Here is a 23789-nt window from a genome sequence, read left to right on the forward strand (position 1 = left end):
CCAGCTTTTCTCTGTGGCACCACGTGTTTCCAGGATTTTACTCCGATTTTCCCATTTTGCAGAGATATGAGCCGGGGCCTCCTCGACCGATTTCTTTAATCCCACCGCCAAGGTTTGATGATGTTTCTCTAATCCGGCCACCACAATGCGGCCAATATCGTCGCCATCGGCAACATATTCGGCAGGGGAGAGGGAGAGCCGCCCTCACCACCTTGTTACTTACCGAACCCTGCAACACCTCGGAATCTGAAGAGTAATCGCACCTTTCTTGTTTTATTCCTTCCTGGGTATTTCCGGTGGGTTTGTATCTTCCCCAGTCAGGTTGGTGGGTTTGGAAGTTCCCGTCAGCGGCCGCTGTGCCTCAAACCTATATTTAGAACCCGTGTGTCCCCCTCTCCTAAATACGTCACTGAGTCCCCCAGCGTCACATTCCTGTCCTCGGCCTGCTGCAATGTTCCGGAGAAGCCCAACACAAGCTGGACCAACAGCCCCTCATCTTCCCATGAGGCACTTTACAGCCTTCTGGGCTCAACATTGAGATCAACAACTTCACACCCTGAACTCTCTCCTCCATTTTGATCTGTTTTTTTGCCGAGTGCCTGTCTACATCTTGTCTTCATGTTTTTTACTTCCAGACAGAGCTGTCCTTTATTCTGCCATTAACACTTACTCTTGACCAATGCTTTGTTTCTTTACCACAACCATTACCTCTCCCTTTTGTTCCAGGACATTTTTTCACATTTAATCTCACCCTCCCTCTAACCAATCCCTGACAAATGGAACCCTGGATATCAGTTATTCCTTCGCAGTTCTCAAATAACAGAGATCAAGTCTGTGCTTTTTGGCAAAGTCCCCTTGTACTTTATTTGTCAGCTGTGCCACTGGTAAACTTATTTTCAATACAAAATTTAGAAAGTTTCCAACTAGCCCTGTAGCAAGCTAGTCAGATTGATTATCTTTAGCGAATACAGTAGTGAGTTTTCATTCAATTGCAGATCATGGTAATTCTTCAAATCATAATACACAGGATAAAATTACTAAGTAATTTAAACAAAAGAAAGATGGTGATTAGCAAAAGCAAGCAGCAAAGGAAATTGGTTTCAGAAATATAGATGAGTTTTTCCATCCCGGTAAGTGATTTTTAAGGAGATTATTATCTTAATGTCTCACCTTCTTTTTACTTCTGATTGGCTTTAACTAATTTATAATTTCCTCAATTCGGCCAAAATGTCTGTCCCTCAGTTTAAGAGATATTTGTATTTAAATGTACTGGTGCAAATTTCTCATTCCATCGCTTGCCAATTTTGCAAAATATCCACACCTGCACCTAACATTAATTGAAAAACAGTTTTCGTTGAGACATTATCACCCTAGACTGGCTGTTACCATAGAAACTGGACGACTCGTTCTTAGGACAGCAGCACCAGTTTTTACGATACAATGGGGCCTTTTAGCTCATTGTCGTCACTGACCTTGCAGATGTGAAACCCAAGAAATTAAAGTGTATGATTTGGATTAACCCTTAGTGGATTCCCAGCTACTGTTGCACTCAAGTAATGCTGAAATTGAATGAAAATCGCTTATTGTCACAAGTAGGCTTCAAATGAAGCTCCTGTGAAAAGTCCCTAGTCGCCACATTCCTGCGCCTGTTCAGGAGGCTGGTACGGGAATTGAACCGTGCTGCTCGCCTGCTTTCAAAGCCAGCGATTTAGCCCTGTGCTAAATCAGCCCCTAATATGCTTAATATGATTATAGTTAATTATTAATGAGTTCTCATTTAATCCTTTTACCTCTATCGCCTTCCATTACTCTCATGGTTATTGCTGACCAGAAAAGTCACTGACTTTCCCTTTTGTTCTGTCTAACCGTCCCCCTTTCTCACCAGCATTAAACCCATCACATTTCTCCCTCTCTTTAGTTCAGAAGTAGAGTTACATTAGACGTGAAACATTAACTCTGTTTCTCTCTCCACAGATGCTGCCAGACCTGCTGCGTTTTTCCAGTTCTTTCTGTATTTATGTTATATCTGTCTGTAGTGGGGGGATAAATGCTCTTTACTATCCAGTAATAAATTAAATGTCCTTCTTCAACCTTTGTGGATCATTTCAGTGAAAATGTGCTCTCCCAGGCTCAAAGAGCATCAGCCCACTGGAAGCAAACCCAGTGAAACGGACCAGTCCAGCAGAAAGAAACCCTCCAACTTCATTCACTGTCAGAATGAACATGGTTCAGTCCTGGATGTGATTAACAGCAGCAATAACAGCAGAATCCAACCCCTCTCATCACTTGTGAACTCCCTGGTGTTTCAACAGATAGGATGACCGAGTGAATCCCTTCCCACACACAGAGCAGGTGAACGGCTTCTCCCCCAAGTGAACTCGCTGGTGTCTCAGCAGCTGTGATGAAACACAGAATCTCTTCCCACACTCAGTGCAGGTGAACGGCTTCTCCCCCAAGTGAACTCGCTGGTGTGTCCGCAGGTTGGACGAATATCCAAATTCCTTCCCACACTGAGAGCAGGTGAACGGCTTCTCCCCAGTGTGAATTAGTTGGTGTTTCCGTAGGCTGGATAATTGAGTGAATCCCTTCCCACACTGAGAGCAGGTGGATGGCTTCTCCCCGGTGTGAATTTGCTGATGTGACTTCAGGTTGGATAACTGAACGAATCCCTTCCCACACACAGAGCAGGTGAACGGCCTCTCCCCAGTGTGAATGTGTCGATGAACTTCGAGCCTTGATGGGAAACTGTATCTCTTCCCACAATCCCCACATTTCCACGGTTTCTCCATGTTTTTGGTCAACTCGTGTCTCTCCAGGTTGGACAATCAGTTGAGGCTTTGCCCACACACAGAACACGTGTACGGTCTCCCCGCTGTGAATGGTGTGATGTTTTTTCAGGCTGTGTAACTAGTTAAAGCTCTTTCCACAGTCAGTGCTCTGGAACACTCTCACTCGGGTGTGTGTGTCTCGGTGCTTTTCCAGTCACACTGATGGTTAAAATGTTTTGAAGCTGACAGATCCGGCAAACATTTCTCCTTCTAGATTTAAAGGCCGATGATATTCAGGTCCAAGGAATCGAGTGACTCTGACAGATCCCAGATGCGACATTTGCGATTTCGGTCTGTAATTCCTCCTCTTCTAAACTCCTGAAAAGGAATCACCACTGTCAGTACAGGATCGAAATTCACAAACAGCCAATTCTAGTTTCTCTGGAACATTCTTTCCTCTCTCATTCCCCAAAAGCTGTAAATCTCCATCCCACACACTCTCCCTCCATTCTCACTCTGCTGTATCTAATATTCACCCTCCCAATTCTCCTGAAGGTGCTGATTCAGGCTGATTGACAGACCCATGCTCACTGCTTCCTGTCCTGGACAGGAGATCATAACAAACAGGAGCTGTAGTCGGCCATTCAGCCCATCGAGCCTGCTCAACCATTCAATGGGATCATTGTCCGATTTACCTCAGCACCATTTTCCCACACTATCCTCCCATATCCCTCGATATCTTCAGTATCTAGAAACCTGTCAATCTCTGTCTTGAAAATATTTGATGACCGACGCCACACAATCATCTGGGGTAGAGAATTGGGGCAGCACGGTAGCACAGTGGTTAGTACTGCGGCCTCGCAATGCCAGGGTCCTGGGTTCAATTCCAGCCTTGGGTCAATGTCTGTGTGGAGTTTGTACGTTCTCCCCGTGTCTGCGTGGGTTTCCTCCGGGTGCTCTGGGTTCTCCCAGATGTACGGGGTAAGTGGATTGGCTGTGCTAAATTGCCCCCTAGTGTCCAGGGATGTGCAGGTTAGAGTGTGGGGCTGCAGGGTTAGGGTGGGATATGGATCCGTGCAGGCTCGATGGGCCGAATAGCCTCCTTCTGCACTGCAGGGATTCTAACATTCTAAGAATTCCAAAGCAGCACCACATCTTCGAGTAAAGAAATCCCTCCCTCATCTCCATTTTCCTGCCTGTTCCCCAGAACCCTCGACTCCCTCATCAATCAGAAATCTGTCTGGGGGTCCACACGAGGTGGGTGGGGGAGTAGCTGCTTTTCCGCAGGTTCTGGTGCCATTCGCATAGAATCCGTCATTTATCCTGATTGCCTGGCACTCATCTACCTCATCCTTCAATTAATATTTGTTGTCATGTCCCTGGAAGGCTTCGGGATTGGGTTTGGTGGGATTATGCTGAAAAACGTCAAAACATCCATCGCTAAGAGTGCAGGCGGATTCAGTGGGAGTGGAGCCGCCTTTTCAACATGGCGGCCTGACCCTCAGGAAGTCTCTCGACCCCGCGCTCTCTGGGGCTCTCTCGGAGGCGGTGAAAATGATGACTGCCGACATTCTCCGTGTTATTGACCAGAGGCTGAGTGAGCTGACTCAATATCTGTGAGCTCATGAGGCCGAGCTGTAAAACACCATGAAGAGGCTCAATGATCCGGAGGAGAGAATCCTGAATATTGAACAAGATGCTTCCTCGGCGGAGGCAAGAATTCAAGTCTTGGAAACCGGCCGAGTGGGGTGACGGAGGTCCTGGAGGATTTGGAGAACCGAGGGTCAGAGAAAGAACATCCAAGTCGTCGGCCTGCCAGAAGGTGTGGAGGGTGAGGCTCCCATTAGGTTCTTCGAGGACCGGCTGCCATGTTTTCTCCAGCTGGATGTGAATCCTGGGTGTTTTGAATTCAAAAGTGCGCATCATGGACTTCCAGTAACAGCCATGGAGTGAGTGGGCGCACACAGGGCGGCTCCTGCTCGAAGGTGTTGGCTTTGTCCCTTTTTTGCCTGAGTTCCGGGTACATTCAGCAGTAAAGTGGAGCGGAGGGTGCAGGGCAGGAGGTTCTCCCCTGGATGGGCATGTTTATGAGCTATCAGACCCGCCTGAAGATAGGTAAAGAGCTGGTGAAATAGTTGGGGAGGCTCTTGGCGCTGTTCCAGTTAGGAAGGAGGAGGAGGGGGGAGGGTCGTTGTCAACGGGGAAACTGCAGATGGAGCAACTGATTGGCTTCATTAAAGAGGAGTTTTGGCAAATGTTGTGGGGGGGCCCCTCAAATCACATTGATATGTTTTGGTCCTGTCCAAAGCTGGAGGATTACTGGAAGGAGGTGTTTAGGGTAATCTATAAAGTGATGCTCGTGAAACTGGACCCGGGCCCTCGGGAGGCCATATTCGGGGTGTCGGACCAGCCGAGGTTGTAAATGAGTGCGGAGGCAGATCTTGTAGCCTTTGTCTCGTTGATCGTCCAAAGGCGGATCCTGTTGGGGTGGAGATCAACCTCTCCATCCTGTGCCCTGGCATGGTGGGGGGACCTGCTGGAATTCGTAACGCTTGAAAAGGTCAAATTTGAACTGAGGGGAAGGATGGACGGGTTCTACAATTCATGGGCGTTATTCATTATGCACTTTCGAGAATTGGATCACATTGAACATTAGGGGGGCTGGGAGGGTTGGGGGGGTCGGGGGGAGGACTGTAGGTGTTAATGGTGACTATGGGTGATTCCTGATTCCTCTTTGTCATCTGTTTATGATAGCATGCGGGCTAATGTCTGGGCTTTGGTGGGAGGATGGGATCATTGTTATTGATGTGGGGATTGACATGACATTCGTTACTGATTATTGTTTATTGTTGGGTGCAAATTTGGGAGAAAATGTGAAAAAGGAGAATAAGAAATATTTTTAAATAAAGAGGAGTTTGGGCAGCAGAGGAAGGGAATGCAGAGCGAATGGTCGAGGCGATTCAGGGGGCAGTGGCACCTCTTTGCGGGACCCTGGAATGGTGGGAAAGTGCCTCGAGATGCAGAGGGTGATGATCCGCGAAGTGGAGAAGGTGGGGACCGATCAGAGTGACCGTATTGTGCCGTTGGAGGCGGAGGTGGTGATCCTGGGGGAGTTGTGTAAGTCGCTGCGGTCTAAGGCGGAGGAGCAGGAGAACAGGTCCAGGTGGTAAAATCTGTGGATTATGGGTCTGTCAGAGGGAGTGGAGGGAATGAGTGCTACGAGCTACGTTGCCAGGATGCTGGCCAAGTTGGTGGAGGAGAAGGTGTTGGACAAGGCCCCAGAGGTGGATCAGGCCCATTGGTCCCCGAGACAGAAGCTGAGAGTGGGGGAGCCGCCGTGGGAAGTGATTGTGCGGATGTACAAGTTCCAGGACAAAGAAAAGATCCTGCGGTGGGCCAGGGCACAGCAGGACTGTGAATGGGAGGTGCCATATCGGCGAAAGGTCCGATTCGGGGTGCAGTACCCAGCCAGACTTTGGGTGATCTATGTAGTCCGGTGCTTGTTGCACGCGGCCACCTTTCTACGCAAGGCCAACGCGGGTTGTGTGGGGGGAAGGGATGGGGGAGTTGTTGGGGGTGGCCTTTGGGTGCAGTCACCACGGTACCAGGTAATGCCAGTGAACGGAAGTGTAGTGAAGCCGGGAGTGGGGGGGGGTGGTTAGCCAGTGTGGGAGGAGGGGGAGTAAGGGATGGGAGGGGGTACGGCGACATGGGAGGTATGGAGGATGGGTTTGGTTCTGGGCAGGGTGGGGGAACCATCTTGGTTGGGCCCGGTTCAGTGTGGGGATGGGGGTGGGGGGGGTGGGGATGGGGGGGGGGGGGGGGGGGGCCCAATGGTGATGTTGGCGGACACTGGAGGCGGGGGGGGGGGGGGGGGGGGGGGGGAGGCGTAAGCCTCCAGTGAGAATCGTGACATGGAATGTCCGCGGACTATATGGGCCGGTCAAGAGGTCCCGTATGTTTACACACCTGAAGTGTTTGGGAGCGGAGGTGATTTTCTTGCAGGAGACTCATCTCTGGGTGATAGGCCAGATAAGACTGATGAAGGGATGGATGGGTCAAGTGTTTCACTCGGGGTTTGATTCACAGTCAAAGGGGTGGCCATTTTGTTGAGCAAGACAACAGGGTTTACGGGGGCCAGAGAGGTGTTGGACCTGGGGGGAGGTTTGTGATGGTGAGTGGTAGGTGAGAGGGGACGGCGGTGGTGTTGGTAAATGTGTATGCGCCCATTTGGCATGATATTGGTTTTGTAAAGAAGTTACTGGGAGCGATTCCGGACCTGGATTCTCAGCAGCTGATCATGGGAGTGGATTTTAATTGTGCCATGGAGATCGGGGAGGTCGAGCCCTAAGTCGATGGGAAGTTCGAGAATGATGAAAGAGCTCTGAAGGTTCTGGAAAGGATGGGAATGGTGTATCAGTGGAGGTTCGTGAACCCGGGAGAGAGGGAATATTCCTTCTTCTCGCATGTGTATAGGGTGTATTCCAGGCTTTTTTTGTAGTGAGCCGGTTGGTGCTGATGGCGATGGTCGGACTGGAATCATGATCTCGGACCATCACCGCACTGGTTAGGTGTGAGGCTTTGATCGGGACAGGTGCAGAGACCGGGGTGGAGGATGAATTCTCGGCTTTAGACTGATAAGAAATTCTGTGGGAAGGCGAGAGGAGCGATTAAGAACTAAGCTGAGCTCAGCCTGAACGGGGAGGTGCTGGCGGCCATGTTGTGGGAAGCCGTGAAAGCGGTATCCGGGGAGAAATTACTTCATTTAAAGCCGACAGGGCGAGGGTGAGAAGGGAGAAGCACCGGTGGTTACTGGGTGAGTAGTGGGGGTGGGCAGGAGATACTCGGCGGCCCCCACGATGGAGTTGTTGGTAGAAAGGAAGACATTGCAGGGGCAGTTTGACAGATTGACGATGGGTGGGTAGGGTGGTGGGCAGCTGCAGAGGGTGAGGGTGCTGCAGTGTGAGCATGGGGAGAAGGCAAGGCGTAGGCTGGTCCACCATCTGCAGTATCAGGCAGCATCAAGGGAAATTCTGTAGGTGAAGGCGGCGAAGGGGGAGGTGGTATTAGACCCAAAAGGATAAATGAGGTGTTGAAGGCCTTCTACCAGGGGCTGTATAGCGCTGAGTTGGTGGGGGAGGTGGCAGATGTGGGCAGTTCCTGGATGGGTTGGAGTTCCCGGAGTTGGAGGAGAGGTAGAGGCCAGCACTGAAGGAGCCATTGGGGTTAAGGGAGGTAATGGAGTGTATTAGTAGGATGAAGGCGGGGTAGGCGATGGCTTTCCGACGGAATTTTATAAGCAGTTTATGACGGAGTTGCCCCTCCCCAGTTGTGTATGTTCAGCGAGGTGGTGGAAGAGGGAGAGTTGCCAGCTACGTTGGCGCAGTCATCGATCTCAGAAAAGAAGGACCCACCGGAGTGTGGGTCCTACAGGCCCATTTCGCTGTTAAACACGGACATGAAGGCCCCGGTGAAAGTGTTGCCGTGTAGGTAGGAGGGGTGTGTGCCGGTGGTGGTTTCCGAGGATCAAACGGATTTTGTGAAGGGGAGTTGGCTCTCCAGTAACATCAGGAGGTCACTGAATGTAATTATGACTCTGTGAAGGGGGTGAGAGCGTGGGTTTGATTGTTGTATGCATTCCCCATGACGCTGACACACGCACACACATGCCATAATCATCTTATCTATTGAATGGAAAAAGGCCTTAGGGATGTAGATCGGTAAGGATCCAAATAGGAAGAGGAACCTGGGCAGGACATTCACATTGATCATCTGCACCCTCCCGCCAGGGAAAGCGGGAGTCCATCCCATCTCTGTGGGCCATTTTTGACTTTGTCCGGCAGACTCACTCCTCCTGGGCTTTCCATCAGTAAATTAAATTCAACTTAGGTCGGGAGTGGGGTACAGTATTTAGCACTGCTGCCAGGGACCCAGGTTTGATTCCTTGAGTGGATGTCTGTGTGGCATTTGCACATTCTCCCTGTGTTTCCTCCGGGCACTCCGATTTTCTCCCACAGTCCAAAGATGTATAGCTAAAGTGGTTGGTCATGCTAAACTGCCCCTAATATCCAAAGATATGTAGGTTAGGCGGGTTGGCCATGATCGATGTACGGGGATAGGGTGGGGAATGGGTCTCAGTGAAGGGCTTTTTCTGAGGCTCAGTGCAGACCTGAGGGGTGAATGGCCTTCTGCACTATAGGAGATCTATGTCATCTATGTTGTGTTCTTCATTTTAATTCGACTATGCTGTTAGTCTGTTTTGTAATATTTTGGGGTGTGTGACCTGCATTGTTATCCTTCTGTTTTTGTATAATCTTACCCTCTTTCCCCACTCAATGTGTTAACCTGTTAGCTGGTTGTTCAATTGATCTGGCATTTCACATAGTGTCTCTGATCCCTAAAATATCCTGCTACAAATTAATTCTGCAATGTGTTGCTTGTATTTATGCGGCAATATCTCTTGGGGAAACCAGCCCTTTAATTGTGAACATTGGGAAAGAGACCATCATTTAAGCCAGACAAATAAATGTGTCAAGTTGAGGGAGCAAAGGATGTCAACGTCTGTAAGAGAGAGAGACCTGGGCCAAGCATTCCAGAGTCTGCACCCTCCCTGGATTCACTTCCTTTCCCTTCAGTTGCTGCAAGCGACCAATTGAAGGTGAGAATGAGAAAAGAAATGGAAAGGGGGAGAAAAGAAAGTGTTTGACTCACAGATGTTGGAGACAGGGGGAGATTTCATCCAACTTCCGCTTTGTGACATCACAATGGCGCCCTGCCTCAATCAACCAATAGGAATCACCCTGTTCCGCGGTGTCGTCTCCGGGTTGCAGTGCGCAGGCGCAGACTCGGGAGGCCGACCCTCCCCTTTGTTCTCCCTCTGCCTGCACGTGTACCTCCTGGAACGAAGGTTTCTGACGGCTCCGGTCAGAGCGAGGAACCGCTCGGTGATCTCCGCGGGGGCCCCCCGGGATTGCGCATGTGCGAACGAGAGCCCGCCCACTATCTTTCCTGCTGAGGTGTTGACCAATTGAAGTATTGGAGGACCGGAAGGTCTCTGATCCTCCAGCCAATCAGAGCGTGGGGTTTGTGTGAGTGACAATTGAGATTCAGTGAGACGGAAGCTTCTTCCTTTCTCCAACATCTGTGAGTAAAACACTTTATTTTCTCCCCCTTTCCATTTTTTTCCTCATTCTCACCTTCAATTGGTCACTTGCAGCAACTGAAGGGAAAGGAAGTGAATCCAGGGAGGGTGCAGACTGCAAAGCTTGGCCCAGGTCTCTCTCTCTCTCTCATCCTTTGCTCCCTCAGTTTGACACATTTATTTGTCGAGACTCTCTGAAGCTCAAATACGACAAATATAAACCATCCATGAGCCCGGCTGCTGCCCAGCCTGTAATATAACAGAGGGCTGGTTTCCCTCAGCTCGTTAGAGAAGCAGAGCGAGGCCAGCAGCGTTGGTTTAATTCCCGTAACGGCTGAAATTATTCATGAAGGCCCCACCTTCTCAAACCTGTCCCTCGCCTCAAACGGGAAAGCAGCCTCTGGTCATCTGGGGCTATGGTGACTTTACCTTTAGTATAATAATTGAATCAACTTGATATAATCCTCACCCAACCCGAAGCCTCTCAGTGTTTACACCAGATAATTCCACTCAACTTGAGCAAATGCTTTCAGTACACCGCTTTTACCAGACTCCTAAACGACCCTCTTATGGACTGACCTTATTAACACTACATCTCTGTAGGCTTCACCTGTTGCCGGTGTTTATGTAGTTACGTTGTGTACCTTGTGTTGCCGTATTATGTATTTTCTTTTATTTCCTTTTTGTTTCATGTACTTAATGATCTGTTGAGCTGCTTGCAGAAAAATACTCTTCCCTGTACCTCGGTACACGGGACAATCAACAAATCCAATCCAAGAGATCACCAGTCCATCCAGTGCATATTTCTGAAAAACTTGAATCACATTCAGCAACCTTTCAAAGTTGTGACTGGAAAATCTTTCCCGATAAACCCAGTCTGGTCCTCCTGCACAATTGTCGGAAGGATGTCCTCGAGCCTTCTCACCAAAACTTTAGATAGCAGTTTGAAGTGAAGATTCAAAAGAGGGATTGACCAATAAGAGGTCCACTCCTCCGTGTCCTTGCCCGTCTTCAGAATCAAAGATATATAAGCATCACAGAGAGTTGCTGGCAGCATCCCCGAGTCAAAAGAGTGACAATACATATCCACCAATGGATCTGACAACAAATCCTCAAATCCGCTATAATAATAATCTTTATTAGTGTCAGAAGTAGGCTGATATTAACACTGCAGTGAAGTTACTGTGAAAATCCCCTATCGCCACACTCCGGCGCCTGTTCGGGTACCATGAGGGAGAATTCAGAATATCCAAATTACCTAACAGCATGTCTTTCGGGACTTGTGGAACGAATCTGGAGCACCCGGAGGAAACCCACACAGACAGGGAGAACGTGCAGACGTTGCATAGACAGAGACCCAAGCCAGGAATCGAATGCAGATCCCTGACGCCGTGAAACAACAATGCTAACCACTGTGCTACATGCCAAGGATTTGCTCGGTTTATTCCCAAACTTGTACAACCTCCTGAGTCAATAGGGAGTCCAAAACCACTCTTGCCATGTTAACCTCCTTTAGCGATCGCTTACTCGGGGCCTTTATATAATTCTCCTCGACCTTTGCCAAACAAATCTCCAGACGTCGTTGGTGCTCCAGCTCCTGTACCTTTTATTAGTAGTGTAAGAAATGATCACCCCCTCCGCCCCCCCCCCCCCCACACACACACACACACACACACACACATACATTGGCATGAGCTATAGACATCTGGAGGGGGAAATGCAGGGAGAAATACCAGGGGCCAAGTTAAAGAAAAAGAAGAATTCAAATTCTTCCTCAAAATGTGTCGGAAATGACGTAACTCTTATCAGGGAGGCATCAAATCACCACTCCTGACCTTGGGGTGAGCCCTCGAGCAGGAACTCCAGAGAAATTAGGAGATGGTCCACAATTACGATGTTTCCTGTGGTGCAGGAGGACACCAGGTGGAGGATTGTCCTCGGCTGAAATAAAATCATTGATTCTATTATGACTTTGATGTGGGGCTGGAAAGACGGTAAAATCTACACCCTTTGGTGCAAAGCTCTCCACATAACCCAACTCCTTACAAGCCTGGGCCACCGCCCGACCTTGCAGCATGGGGGGTGGGGGTTCCTGGTAACCAGGGGCTTATCTACCAGAGAATTTAAGTGGCCGTTGAAGTCTACTAAATCCACAAAAACCTTTGTAATGAACTTCATAGAGTATTTTGGGGATCCCTAAACATTCATTATTGAAACAACATCTCCATGTATTGAACCTCTAATGATCACGTATCTACCTCTTTTGTCCTTTGTGCTGGTTTCAACCTTAAAAGTGATATTTTTATTAATAAGGATTTCCACACCCCTGCTACTTGATGAAAAGGTGGTGAAACACCCCTCCCCCCAATCCTGACTCAATTTAAAGTGTTCCTCATCATCCAGATGGGTTTTCTGTAATTCATAGAATTTACAGTGCAGAAGGAGGCCATTCGGCCCATCGAGTCTGCACCGGCTCTTGGAATGTGCACCCTACCCAAGGTCCACACCTCCACCCTATCCCCATAACCCAGTAACCCCACCCAACACTCAAGGGCAATTTTGGACACTAAGGGCAATTTATCATGGCCAATCCACCTAACCTGCACATCTTTGTGACGCTGGGAGGAAACCGGAGCACCCAGAGGAAACCCATGCACACACGGTGAGGATGTGCAGACTCCACACAGACAGTGACCCAAGCCGGAATCAAACCTGGGACGCTGGAGCTGTGAAGCGATTATGCTATCCACAATGCTACCATAATGAAGCTGTGTCGAATTACTCCTTAAGAAAGGAGAGGATCTTTTTCCTTCTGACAAGGTGATGGATGCCCCGTACATTCCCTGAGAAAATTTGCAGATTAACTACCGCCGTTAGTTAGGCGACAGAGAGAACAGGAACAGATTTTCACACCGCAATCGGGCATGCGCCATTACCCCCTCCTCCAACTCACTTTACACCAGAGGCACCAAAGTTTCCCCAAACTGCTCCTTTCACAGATAAAAGCCCCGTCTGTACCAGAGTAGGATAAAGTCAACAACACATAAACCCTCCCATAATGACAAAAATACAAAAGAATCACCACCACAATAGATCCAAGGGAACATTCCTCAATAAGACTGAGGACCTGGAGGATTAACCCCACGGCCAGAGTGTCGTTACCCTAAGGATAACTTCTCCAAAATGAGGAGAAGAAAAGAAGGGCCAACTGGGGAATGGGGATCGAATGTCCTCCCACATTTTACACCCACCCGTGAAGACCTGCATCCACCACCACCCACCCTTCGGCAATGGCGCCACTCGGTTCTGCCATGATTAACAATCAGATAATAGAAGAAAGATGATGGATAATAAGCACACGGCACATCTACCATAACTGAGATAAGATAATATGAGTCCCTGGAACACTCAAGGAGAAGATGACATTCAATCGGCGCTCACAGAATAACAACTCCCTTCAACAGGATAAAAGATAACAAATTCAGACAACAACACCATGATAGGGAAAGAGTCCAGATTAGAGCCTGAGTTCGTCTGAGCAGCAAACCATCCCTCCAAATCCTTGCCCTTCAAGGATTTAGCGACGGCCGAGGCAGTAGTCGGATTATTGAAAGACTTGACGGAGTTGTTGGATACAATTTTCAGGGTCATAGGATAAAGCGACATAATTCACTGTAAGGGGAGGTGGGAGCCAGGTTTCACCTCACCTGACCCGTCTACAGGACCCACCTCACCTGACTCGTCCCCAGGATCTTCTGGTGATCTTTCAAGTTGTGGAAGGGAATGATTCCAGGCCTGGGATGAAAACTATCCCTCAGCCTCAAAGACAGGATCCGATGCCCTTTCTAATTTAAAACACCCAGGCTTCATATCCAGCTGGAGAAAACGTGGCAGCTGGTCCTCGAAGAACCTTACGGGAGTCTCACCCTCCACACCTCCTGGCAGGCCGACGACTCGGATGTTCTTTCTCTGATCTTCAGTTCTCCAAGTCCTCCAGGACAACCCCCCCCACTCCTCCCTCTCCTCCCCCCCCCCCCCCCCCCCCCCCCAACCCTCTCAGCTGGTTTTCCAAGGATTTAAATCTTGCCTCCCCCGAGGAGGCATCTTGCTCAATATTCAGGATTCTCTCCTCAGGATCGTTGATCCTTTCCTTGGTGTTTTACAGTTCAGCCTCATGAACTCACAGATATTGAACCAGCTCACTCAGCCTCTGGTCAATAACATGGAGAATGTCGCTGACATAGATCGGCCAATGATCCCATAGAATAGACGAGCAGGCTTGATGGGCCGAATGGCTGACTGCAGCTCCTATTTTTATGATTTCCGTGTCCATGACAGGATGCAGTGAGCATGGATCTGTCAATCAGCCTGAAGCAGCACCTTCAGGAGAATTGGGAGGGTGAATATTAGATACAGCAGAGTGAGAATGGAGGGAGAGTGTGTGGGATGGAGATTTACAGCTTTTGGGGAATGAGAGAGGAAAGAATGTTCCAGAGAATCTCAAATTGTCTGTTCTGAATTTCTATCCTGTACTGACAGTGATGTCTTTTGTAAATTGTTTTCACACAATATTAGAAGAGGAGGAATTACAGACAGAAATCTCAAACGTCTCATCTCAATCTGACTGAGTCTCTCAATTCCTTGGAACTGAATATCATCAGACTTTTATTCGAGAAGGAGAAATGTTTGTCTGTTCTGTCGGCTTCAAAAGATTTTAAACATCAGTGTGACTGAAAAAGCATCGAGAGACACACACCCGAGTGAGAGTGTTCCAGAGCACTGACTGGGAAGAGCTTTAACCAGTTACACAGCCTGAAAAATCATCACACCATTCGCAGCGGGGAGAGACCGTACACATGTTCTGTGTGTAGACGAGGCCTCAACTGATTGTCCGACCTGGAGAGACACAAGGACACCCCCACCCTGGAGAAACCGTGGAAATGTGGGGACTGTGGGAAGGGATACAGGGCTCCATCTGAGCTGGAAGCTCATCGGCGCAGTCACACTGGGGAGAGGCCGTTCACCTGCACTCAGTGTGAGAAGGGATTCGCTCAGTTATCCAGCCTGCAGAATCACCAGCGAGTTCACACTGGGGAGAGGCCGTTCACCTGCTCTCAGTGTGGGAAGGGATTCACTCAGTTGTCCACCCTGCGGATACACCAACGAGTTCACACTGGGGAGAGGCCGTTCACCTGCTCTCAGTGTGGGAAGGGATTCACTCAGTTGTCCACCCTGCGGATACACCAACGAGTTCACACTGGGGAGAGGCCGTTCACCTGCTCTCATTGTGAGAAGGGATTCACTCAGTTATACAGCCTGCAGACACACCAGCGAGTTCATACTGGGGAGAGGCCGTTCACCTGCCCTCAGTGTGAGAAGGGATTCACTCAGTTATCCAGCTTGCGGTCACACCAGCGAGTTCACACTGGGGGAAAAGCCGTTTACTTGCTCTCAGTGTGAGAAGGGATTTACTTACTTATCCAACCTGCGGAGACACCAGCTTGTTCACACTGGGGAGAGACCGTTCACCTGCTCTCAGTGTGGGAAGGGATTCTGTGTTTCCTCGTCCCTGCAAAGACACCAACAAGTTCACAATTGATCACAGTGATGGATTCTGCTGTTATTGTTTCTGCTTCAATTACATCCAGGGCTGCATTTCGTTCTCTCTTCTCTTTCCATCTCAGGGATTCTGAGACAGGAAAAGTGATGCAACCGCGGCGAACAAGAAAATTAAAAATCCATTAGCTCAAAGGAAGAGGCTCATAAAGTGGCAAAAGTAAGTGTAGGCTTAAGGATTGGCAACTTGTTTTCGAATTCAGCAAAGAAGGATCAATAAACTGATCAAGAGAAAAAAGAATATGAGAGCAAACTGGCGAGAAACATAAAAACCAACTGGAAAAGCTCCAACAGGAAGGTGAAAAGGAAAAGATTAGCAAAGGGCTATTCCAGACAGAGACAGGAGAGTTTATAATGGGGAATACGGAAATGACAGAGAAACTAAACAATGTGTCTGTCTTCACGGAGGAAGATACAGATATTGTCCCAAAAACACGAGAGAACCAAGGGACTAGTGAACATAAGGAACTGAAAGAGATTAGTATTGGTGAGAAAGTAGTGCTGGAGAAATTAATGTGGTTGAAAGTTAAATCCCCAAAAGCTGATGCTCTACATCCCAGAGTGTTGAAAGAAGCGGCTGTAAAGATAGTGGATACATTGGTGATCATCTTTCAAAATTCTCTAGATTCTGGAATGGTTCCTGCAGATTGGAAGGTGGTAAATGTATCCCCACTATTTAAGGAGGGAGAGAGAAAACAGGGAACCACAGACCCATTAGCCTGACATCAGTAGGAAGGATGATGCTACAATCTATTATAAATGATGTGATAACATACGAATTAGGAGCAGGAGTAGGCCACTCGGCCCCTCGAGCCTGCCCCACCATTCAATAAGTTCACGGCTGATCTGATTGTAACCTCAACTCCACATTCCCGACGACCCCCCGATAACCTTTCACCTTCTTATCAATAATCTATCCAGCTCTGCCTTAAAAATATTCACAGATTCTGCTTCCCCTGCCCTTTGAGGAAGAGAGTTCCAAAGACTCGCAACCCTCGGAGAGAAAAAGTTCTCCTCTGCTTTAAATGGGCAAGTTATTACTTTTAAATTGACTCCAATTTCTAGATTCTTCCACAAGAGGAAACATCCTTTCCACATCCACCCTGTCAAGGCCCCTCAAGGTCTTACATGGTCCAATCAAGTCACCTAAACTCCATCGGACACAAGCCCAGCCTGTCCAATCATTCCTCATAAGACCAGCCTCCAATTCCAGGTATGAGTCCAGTAAACCTTCTCTGAACTGCTTCCAACACATTGACATTATTCCTTAAATGAGAGCAATACTGTACACAGTGCTCCAGATGTGGTCTCACCAATGTCCTGTATAACTGAAGCATAATCCCCCTACTTTTGTATTCAATTCCCCTCACAGTAAACAATAACATTCTATTAGCTTTCCTAATTACTTGCTGTACCTGTATACTCGCCTTTTGTGATTCATGCTCTTGGACACCCAGATCCCTCTGAATCTCAGAGCTCTGCAATCTCTCACCATTTAGATAATAAGCTTTTTTATTCTTTGTGCCAAAATGGACAATTTCACATTTTCCCACATAATACTAGATTTTACAGATCTTTTCCCACTCACTTAACCGATCTATATCCCTTTGTAACCTCATTATGTCTTCTTCACAATTTACTTTCCTACCTATCTTTGTATCATTGGAACAGAGGAGCAGGAGTTGGCCATTCAGCCCGTTGAGCCTGCTCCACCATTCAATACGATCATGGCTGATCATCCACTTCAATGCCTTTTCCCCACACTATCCCCATATCCCTCTGTGTTATTGGGATTTAGAAATCTGTCAGTCTCTGCTTTAAACTCACTCAATGACTGAGCTTCCACAGCCGTCTGGGGTAGAGAATTCCAAAGATTCACAACTTGTAGATTTCTATTGATCAAATGATTGCCCTGTTCTATTCCTGTATCCGTGTCTGTTTATTTCCTTCAAAAGCCCATCCAATTTCCTTTTGGAAACATTCCAACATCTCCGCTTCTACCCCCTGGTAGGAAGTGCATTTCGGGTATTTCCCAAATACTGCCAAACTCTGGTTCAAGTCTTAAGATTTTCTTCAAATGTAAACAAGAATCAAAGGGCAAAGAAGGAGGCCATTAAGCCCACTATTCCCATGCTAGCTCTTTGAATGAACAATCTCATTGGTCCCATCACCCTGCAAGTTTATTTTCCTGCAGAATCTGTCCAGTTCCCTTTTGAAAGTTACAGTAGAATTTACTTCCTGCACCATTGTCAGGCAGTGAATCCCAAATCACAACAAGTCATTCTGTTTTAAATCAAATACTTTCATGAGATACTGTGTTTGGATTTTCACAGGGTATTTGAAATGCAGTGAACGACATGGTTGTTACATAAAATCAAGTCTCAGTCTTCATGAGTGATCTTCGTGAGTGGACCGAGTGTGATATATCCAAGTTTGGGGACTAGTTCTAAAAATAAATTACATTTATTTGAGCGGCACAATGGCATAGTAGTTAGCACTGTTGCCTCACAGCACTGGGGTCCCATGTTCAATTCTGGCCTTGGTCACTGTCTGTGTGGGGTTTGTACGTTCTCCCGTGTCTGTGTGGGTTTCCACTGAGTGCCTTGGTTTCCTCCCACAGTCCTAAGATGTATGGGTTAGGGGGATTGGCCCTGATAAATTGCCCCTCAGTGTCCAGGGATGTGCAGGTTAGGTTATGGGGTTACGGGTGAGTGGATATGGGTAGAGTGCTCTTTGGAAGAGTCGGTGCCGACACGATGGGCTGAATGGCCTCCTTCTGCACTCAAGGGATTCTATATCTATTTCGATAACACTTTTCATGACCACACAATCTCCTAAAGCCTTTGAAGTACTTTTGAAGTGTAGCCACTGTTGTAATGTCGGAAACTCTCGGTATGCCTCATTAATAATATTTTGTTTTAAAAATCAGTCGATCTTCGCTGTTATAAGTAACAAGGTTAAGGAAGTCAAGTTAAACTCTAAAACCTGACTGGACCTTTATTTTAAAAATTCATTCTATATAAACCAAACTGTTTCTAGAAACTGCTGAATGAGGCGAAATAGTTTAAAGTAACAAATTGTTCCAGAATTTTGTAAAGCTACAGGGTATCATCCTGCCAAAGCCTGGCTCAAGCCCAAGACTCATTGTTCAATCCAATCAAAGTTAGTAAGAAAGTAAGTGATTGTCTTCCATAAAACAGTCTTTTTCAACCAATGGATATTGTATTAACCAAATGTATTAATTAAAGATTACTGTATTAATGAGCTGCCAGTCAGTAACAGATGGCTGAATAAATAATGAGCCTTAATTGAGTGACAATTAAATAATCAATAATGAATCAGTAGTTATAGTGAGAGACTGGGTTTTATTTGCTGTAAAAATGTAAAAGCTTAATTGCTGTGTCTGTAAAGAATGCAATGAGGATAAATGTATTGGCAAGAGAGACCTTCAAGCTCTGATTAGCCTCAACATTTGAAACTATGAATCAGGGATTGTATAGAATCAGACAAAGGGATAGTATGAAACAGTTCTATTGTATTCCTGTCTGAGATAATGAGAGAAGCTGGTGTCAGTAATTGGGGATCCAATTAAATTAATCCAGATACCAAATTGACCAATTGTCATGTTATAACAGACCCAACTCTGACGTGAGGTAATGGTCACTTTGGGGATAAAAGTAGAAGTTCTGAAGGTCTTCCTTGCTGGCCAAGTAGATTCCCGAGGCCGAGTTCCAAGGAAATTACTGTCAAAGAAGGAGCCAGAGAGGGTTACGCTTCTGCAGACTGATCACCACATGAAGTTGGAAAAGTCAATGCCTTAAAGTTTCTTTCAATAAACTTTTTAAATTTAATATAAAGTGAATTATGTCTTTGCCTTAATTGCCTTCTCTGAACCAAAGGGAATTTATTAAATGGTAAGTTGGGAGTGGCTGAAATCAATTAAGTTCAAGATAACAAGATCAGAAAATATACATCTTTAATTTAACAACTTGCATTTCTATAGTACCTTTCACAACCACAGGATGTCACAAAGAGCTTTCCAGCCAATGAAGTACTTTTGAAGTGTAGTCACTGTTGTAATGTAGGATATGCAGCAGCCAATTTACACACAGCAAGATCCCACACACAGCAATGTGATAATGAGCAGATGATGTCTTTTTAGTGATGTTGATTGAGGGATAAATATTGACCAGGACACCGGGGATAACTCCCCTGCTCTTCTTCAAAATAGTAGCTGTGGGAACTTTTACACCCACGTGAGAGGGGCAGACAGGGCCTCAGTTTAACATCTTATTTGAAAGAAGGCTGTTCTGACAGTGTAGCACTCCCTCAATGCTGGGACCAGGAATGTTGGACGTGACTTTTGTCCTCGGGTCCCTGACTGGGATTTGATCCCACAATCTTCTGACTCAGAGGTGAGGGAGCTGCCCACTGAGCCACGGCTGACACTATCGACAATGCAAAGTTCGAAAGGGAAAGTTACCTGTTAAAACTCACCCTTTGTCTCCCCTCTCACCCACTTTCCCTGAAGTACATCAATGTAACATGAAAAGGGGTGGCACGGTAATAATACAAACCCCAGTATCAATAACATGGATTGGTTGACAAATGTTGAAGTGTATGTTTAGAGCCACAAGTTTCTACTTCCATTTGAGCCTCGGGCACGTTTCTGTCTCTATTGCTCGTGTCAATGACAGCCAGAAGACAGAGCTGGGGGCTGAATTTAGCTGAGAATAACGGGGCCTGTGCCCCAGTTGGGAAACTGCCATGGAGACAGGAAGGTGCTGGAGGACTGACTGGGAAATGGGCCTCCAACCAATTGTTATATCGGTCATTCAGAGCTAAAGAGAAACCTGTCTCTTTAAATACATATACAGGGAAGAGGCTGCAATGAAATCTGTCCCTTTTAACCTGCACAAAAGCAGGAGGCTCAGATTCACAGCCTGCTGAAGGAGTCCATTCGGCTCATCATGTCCCTGCTATCTCTTTAAAAGACACTCGGATTCATCCAACTGCTCTGCTCTTTCCGCACAACCCTGCAAATTCTTCTCTCAAGTATTTACCCTTTGGAAAGATACAATTTTAGCTGTTTTCAAGCAGATCAGAACAACTCACTGTGTCAAAAAATAAAATTAAATCTCATCTGCCCCTGTGGCTGCTTTGCCAATTACCTTCGAGGGACTCACTTTCTGTTACAGAGTCTGTCAACCCCTTTCACCCACTTTCCCTGAAGGACATCAATCTAATCATGAAAAGTGAAGAAAAATCAAACATTATTACTGATAAAACATTCATTAATGAAACTGAACATGGTTAAAATAAAATAGAAAATTACTTAAGGATCAAAGACAAGGATGTTCACAATGATCTGGACCCAAATATTTTCTCTTTAATTCATCTGTTCGCTGCCCTCTTTGTGAACACCTCCGCTCAGTCCACAAGCCTGACCCTGACCTTCCGCTTGCTGCCATTAGAATTCACCACCTTGCTCTCAGGCTCACATTTCTGTCCTCGGCCTGCTGCAATGTTCCGGAGAAGCCCAACACAAGGTGGACAAATAGCCCCTTATCTGGGGCTGGTTTAGCATAGTGGGATAAGAAGCTGGATTGTAATGCAGAACAAGACAGCAGCGTGGGTTCAATTCCCATACCAGCCTCTGAACAGGTGTCGGAATGTGGCGACTTGGGGCTTTTCACAGTAACTTTACTGAAGCCTACTTGTGACAATAAGCTATTATTATCTTCCGATGAGGCACTTTACAGCCTTCTGGACTCAACATAGAAAGAGTAAGAGGGCGGCATGTTGGTGCAGTGGTTAGCACTGCTGCCTCATGGCATTGAGGCCCTGAGTTCGATCCCGCCCGGGGTCACTGTCCGTGTGAAGTTTGCACATTCTCCCCGTGTATGCATGGATCTCACCCCCACAACCCAAACGGATGTGCAGGGTAAGTGAATTTGCCACGCTAAATTGGCCCTTAATTGGAAAAAGCAATTGGATACTCTACATTTAGAAGAGAAAGAATACAAGAGCAGGGATGTACTGTTGAGGCTATATAAAGCTCTCATCGGACCCCATTTGGAATATTGTGAGCAGTTTTGGGCTCCGTATCTGAGGAAGAATGTGCAGGCCTCGGAGAGGATGCAGAGGAGGTTCACAAGAATGATCCCCGGAATGAAGGAGATATGAGGAGCGTTGAGGACTTTAGGTCTGTACTTGATGCAGTTTAGAAGGGTAAGGGGGGATCTCATCGAAACTTAACTGAGACGCTGTTATTACTGCATTATTCACCAATTATTACTGAATTATATAATCAACTTCAATTATTACTGAATTGTTATTGTACTTTATAATCACTTTTTGAATAAAATACTTTCAGAATGCTTGTAATGCTTGCAAAGCTTTGCCCGCTCCATTGTTAAAGGCTGTTCTCAACTATTAAAGGCAATGTGAATGAGTTCCTCTTCGTGCTTACTTCTATCCTGTCACATTCCTTTCTTCTATTCATTATTTTGATTCATCTTATTAATCTTTAGAAGAATCAAAAGGGGAGACTTATCGAAATCAGTGTTTTGTTCCCTGTGTGGTAGGTAACATGTGCTCCTCAATCCTTGTTTAGTGATGACGTATTCTGAATCCCGATGAAGAATATTCGAACTCTTCCAGTAATAACAAAAGGTTTATTGAGTAGCTACAACAGTATTTACATGAGTTCTTTACTTTAACTTTGATACCAGTGATAAGGTTAACAAGGTCTAACTATGATAACTATACGTAACTCCACTGGCCATCTAAACTAGTCTGCTGTTGCTATGATCACAGCGCACCCAAGAGAGAGAGAGAGCCCCAATGTGGCTGCCTTTTATACCCCTGTTGGTCCGGCCCTCTAGTGATCATGTGGTGCTACTGATGACACATTAATCCCTTGTGTACATGCACACATAGAGATCACCACAATCAGATTTTCTGGTTAGCTATAGACGAGGTAGATAGGGGGTTTAAATAAGAAATCATTGGGAGTAATTGACTGATTCATATTAACCGTGAGAGTAAGAGAAGCTGACTAACTGGGAATTAATCAGATAAGACTTAAAATGTTCATATTTTGCAAGTTGTGTAAACTGCTCGAGACTGCAATGTGAAATCACAGAAAGACCCTTTGTGTTAAGACCCGGTTTCGATCCCCGGGTTACTCTTGTGTGGAGTTTGCACATTCTGCCCGTGTCTGCGTGGGTCTCACCCCCACAACCAAAAGATGTGCAGGTTTGATAAATTGGCCATACTAAATTGGAAATAAATAATTGGGTACTCTAAAATTTAAAAACCACATTACCCTTCCCTTTGCCTTTTGTTCGAGCACAATTTTTATCATTTAATCTCACCCACCCTCTAACCAATCCGACTTTCCCTTTTGTTCTACCTGACCCTCCCCCTTTCTCACCAGCATCAAACACATCACATTTCTCCCTCTCTTTAGTTCAGAAGTAGAGTTACATTGGACGTGATTCATTAACTCTGTTTCAATTTCCATAGATGCTGCCAGACCTGCTGCGTTTTTCCAGTTCTTTCTGTGTTTATTTCAGATCTGCCTGTAGTGGGGCAAAATCACTATTTACCATCCAGGAAAAAATAAATGTCCTTCATCATCTTTTGTGGATCATTTCAGTGGAAAGGTGCTCTCCCAGGCTCAAAGAGCATCAGCCCACTGTAAGCAAAGTCGTGAGAACGGCCGGTCCAGCAGAATGAAACCCTCCGACCCTCCCACTTCACCAAGTGTCAGAATGAACATGGTTCAGTTCCTGGGTGTGATTAACAGCAGCACTAACAGCAGAATCCAACACCCAAAATCACTTGTGAACTCGCTGGTGTGTCCGCAGTGTGGATGATGTTCGAAACCGCTTAGCACAGTGAGAGCAGCTGAACGGTCTCTCCTCAGTGTGAATGCGCTGGTGGATCATCAGTACGTGAGAGCTTTTGAAACCCCTCCCACAGTCAGAGCATTTAAAGGGTCTCTCATTGGTATGAGTGACATTGTGTCTGAGCAAATTGGACGACTGAGTGAATCCCTTTCCACACACAGAGCAGGTGAAAGGCCTCTCCCCGGTGTGAACTCGCTGGTGTCTCTGCAGTGCGAATAAGTGAGTGAATCCCTTCCCACACACAGAGCAGGTGAACGGCTTCTCCCCGGTGTGAATTCGCTGGTGTGCCTGCAGGGTGGATGACTGAATGAAACTCTTCCCACACACAGAGCATCTGAATGGCTTTTC

General features: G+C 46.7%; 1 protein-coding gene and 1 long non-coding RNA gene across 2 annotated transcripts; both read right to left on the reverse strand.

The window, feature by feature from the left end:
• Nucleotides 1–838: 838 nt before the first annotated feature.
• On the reverse strand, nt 839–2853 carry LOC119951380 (zinc finger protein 239-like). The gene has a single exon (XM_038774527.1). It carries the CDS (start codon nt 2787–2789, stop codon nt 2283–2285), a length of 507 nt encoding a protein of 168 aa, XP_038630455.1. The 5' UTR covers nt 2790–2853; the 3' UTR covers nt 839–2282.
• LOC119951391 lies at nt 839–23697 on the reverse strand. Its single transcript, XR_005457608.1, has 2 exons — nt 22943–23697; nt 839–1861 (listed from the first exon to the last, which is right to left on the reverse strand). It is a non-coding gene; the product is annotated as an uncharacterized LOC119951391 (long non-coding RNA).
• Nucleotides 23698–23789: the final 92 nt, after the last annotated feature.

This window comes from Scyliorhinus canicula, chromosome 17 (genome assembly GCF_902713615.1).
Source record: "Scyliorhinus canicula chromosome 17, sScyCan1.1, whole genome shotgun sequence".
In the NCBI taxonomy this organism is placed as follows: domain Eukaryota; kingdom Metazoa; phylum Chordata; class Chondrichthyes; order Carcharhiniformes; family Scyliorhinidae; genus Scyliorhinus; species Scyliorhinus canicula.

What these genes read in the sequence shown, in the direction of transcription:
- LOC119951380 (XM_038774527.1), bottom strand. Translation starts at nt 2,789, where the DNA reads ATGGAGAAACCGTGGAAATGTGGGGATTGTGGGAAGAGATACAGTTTC.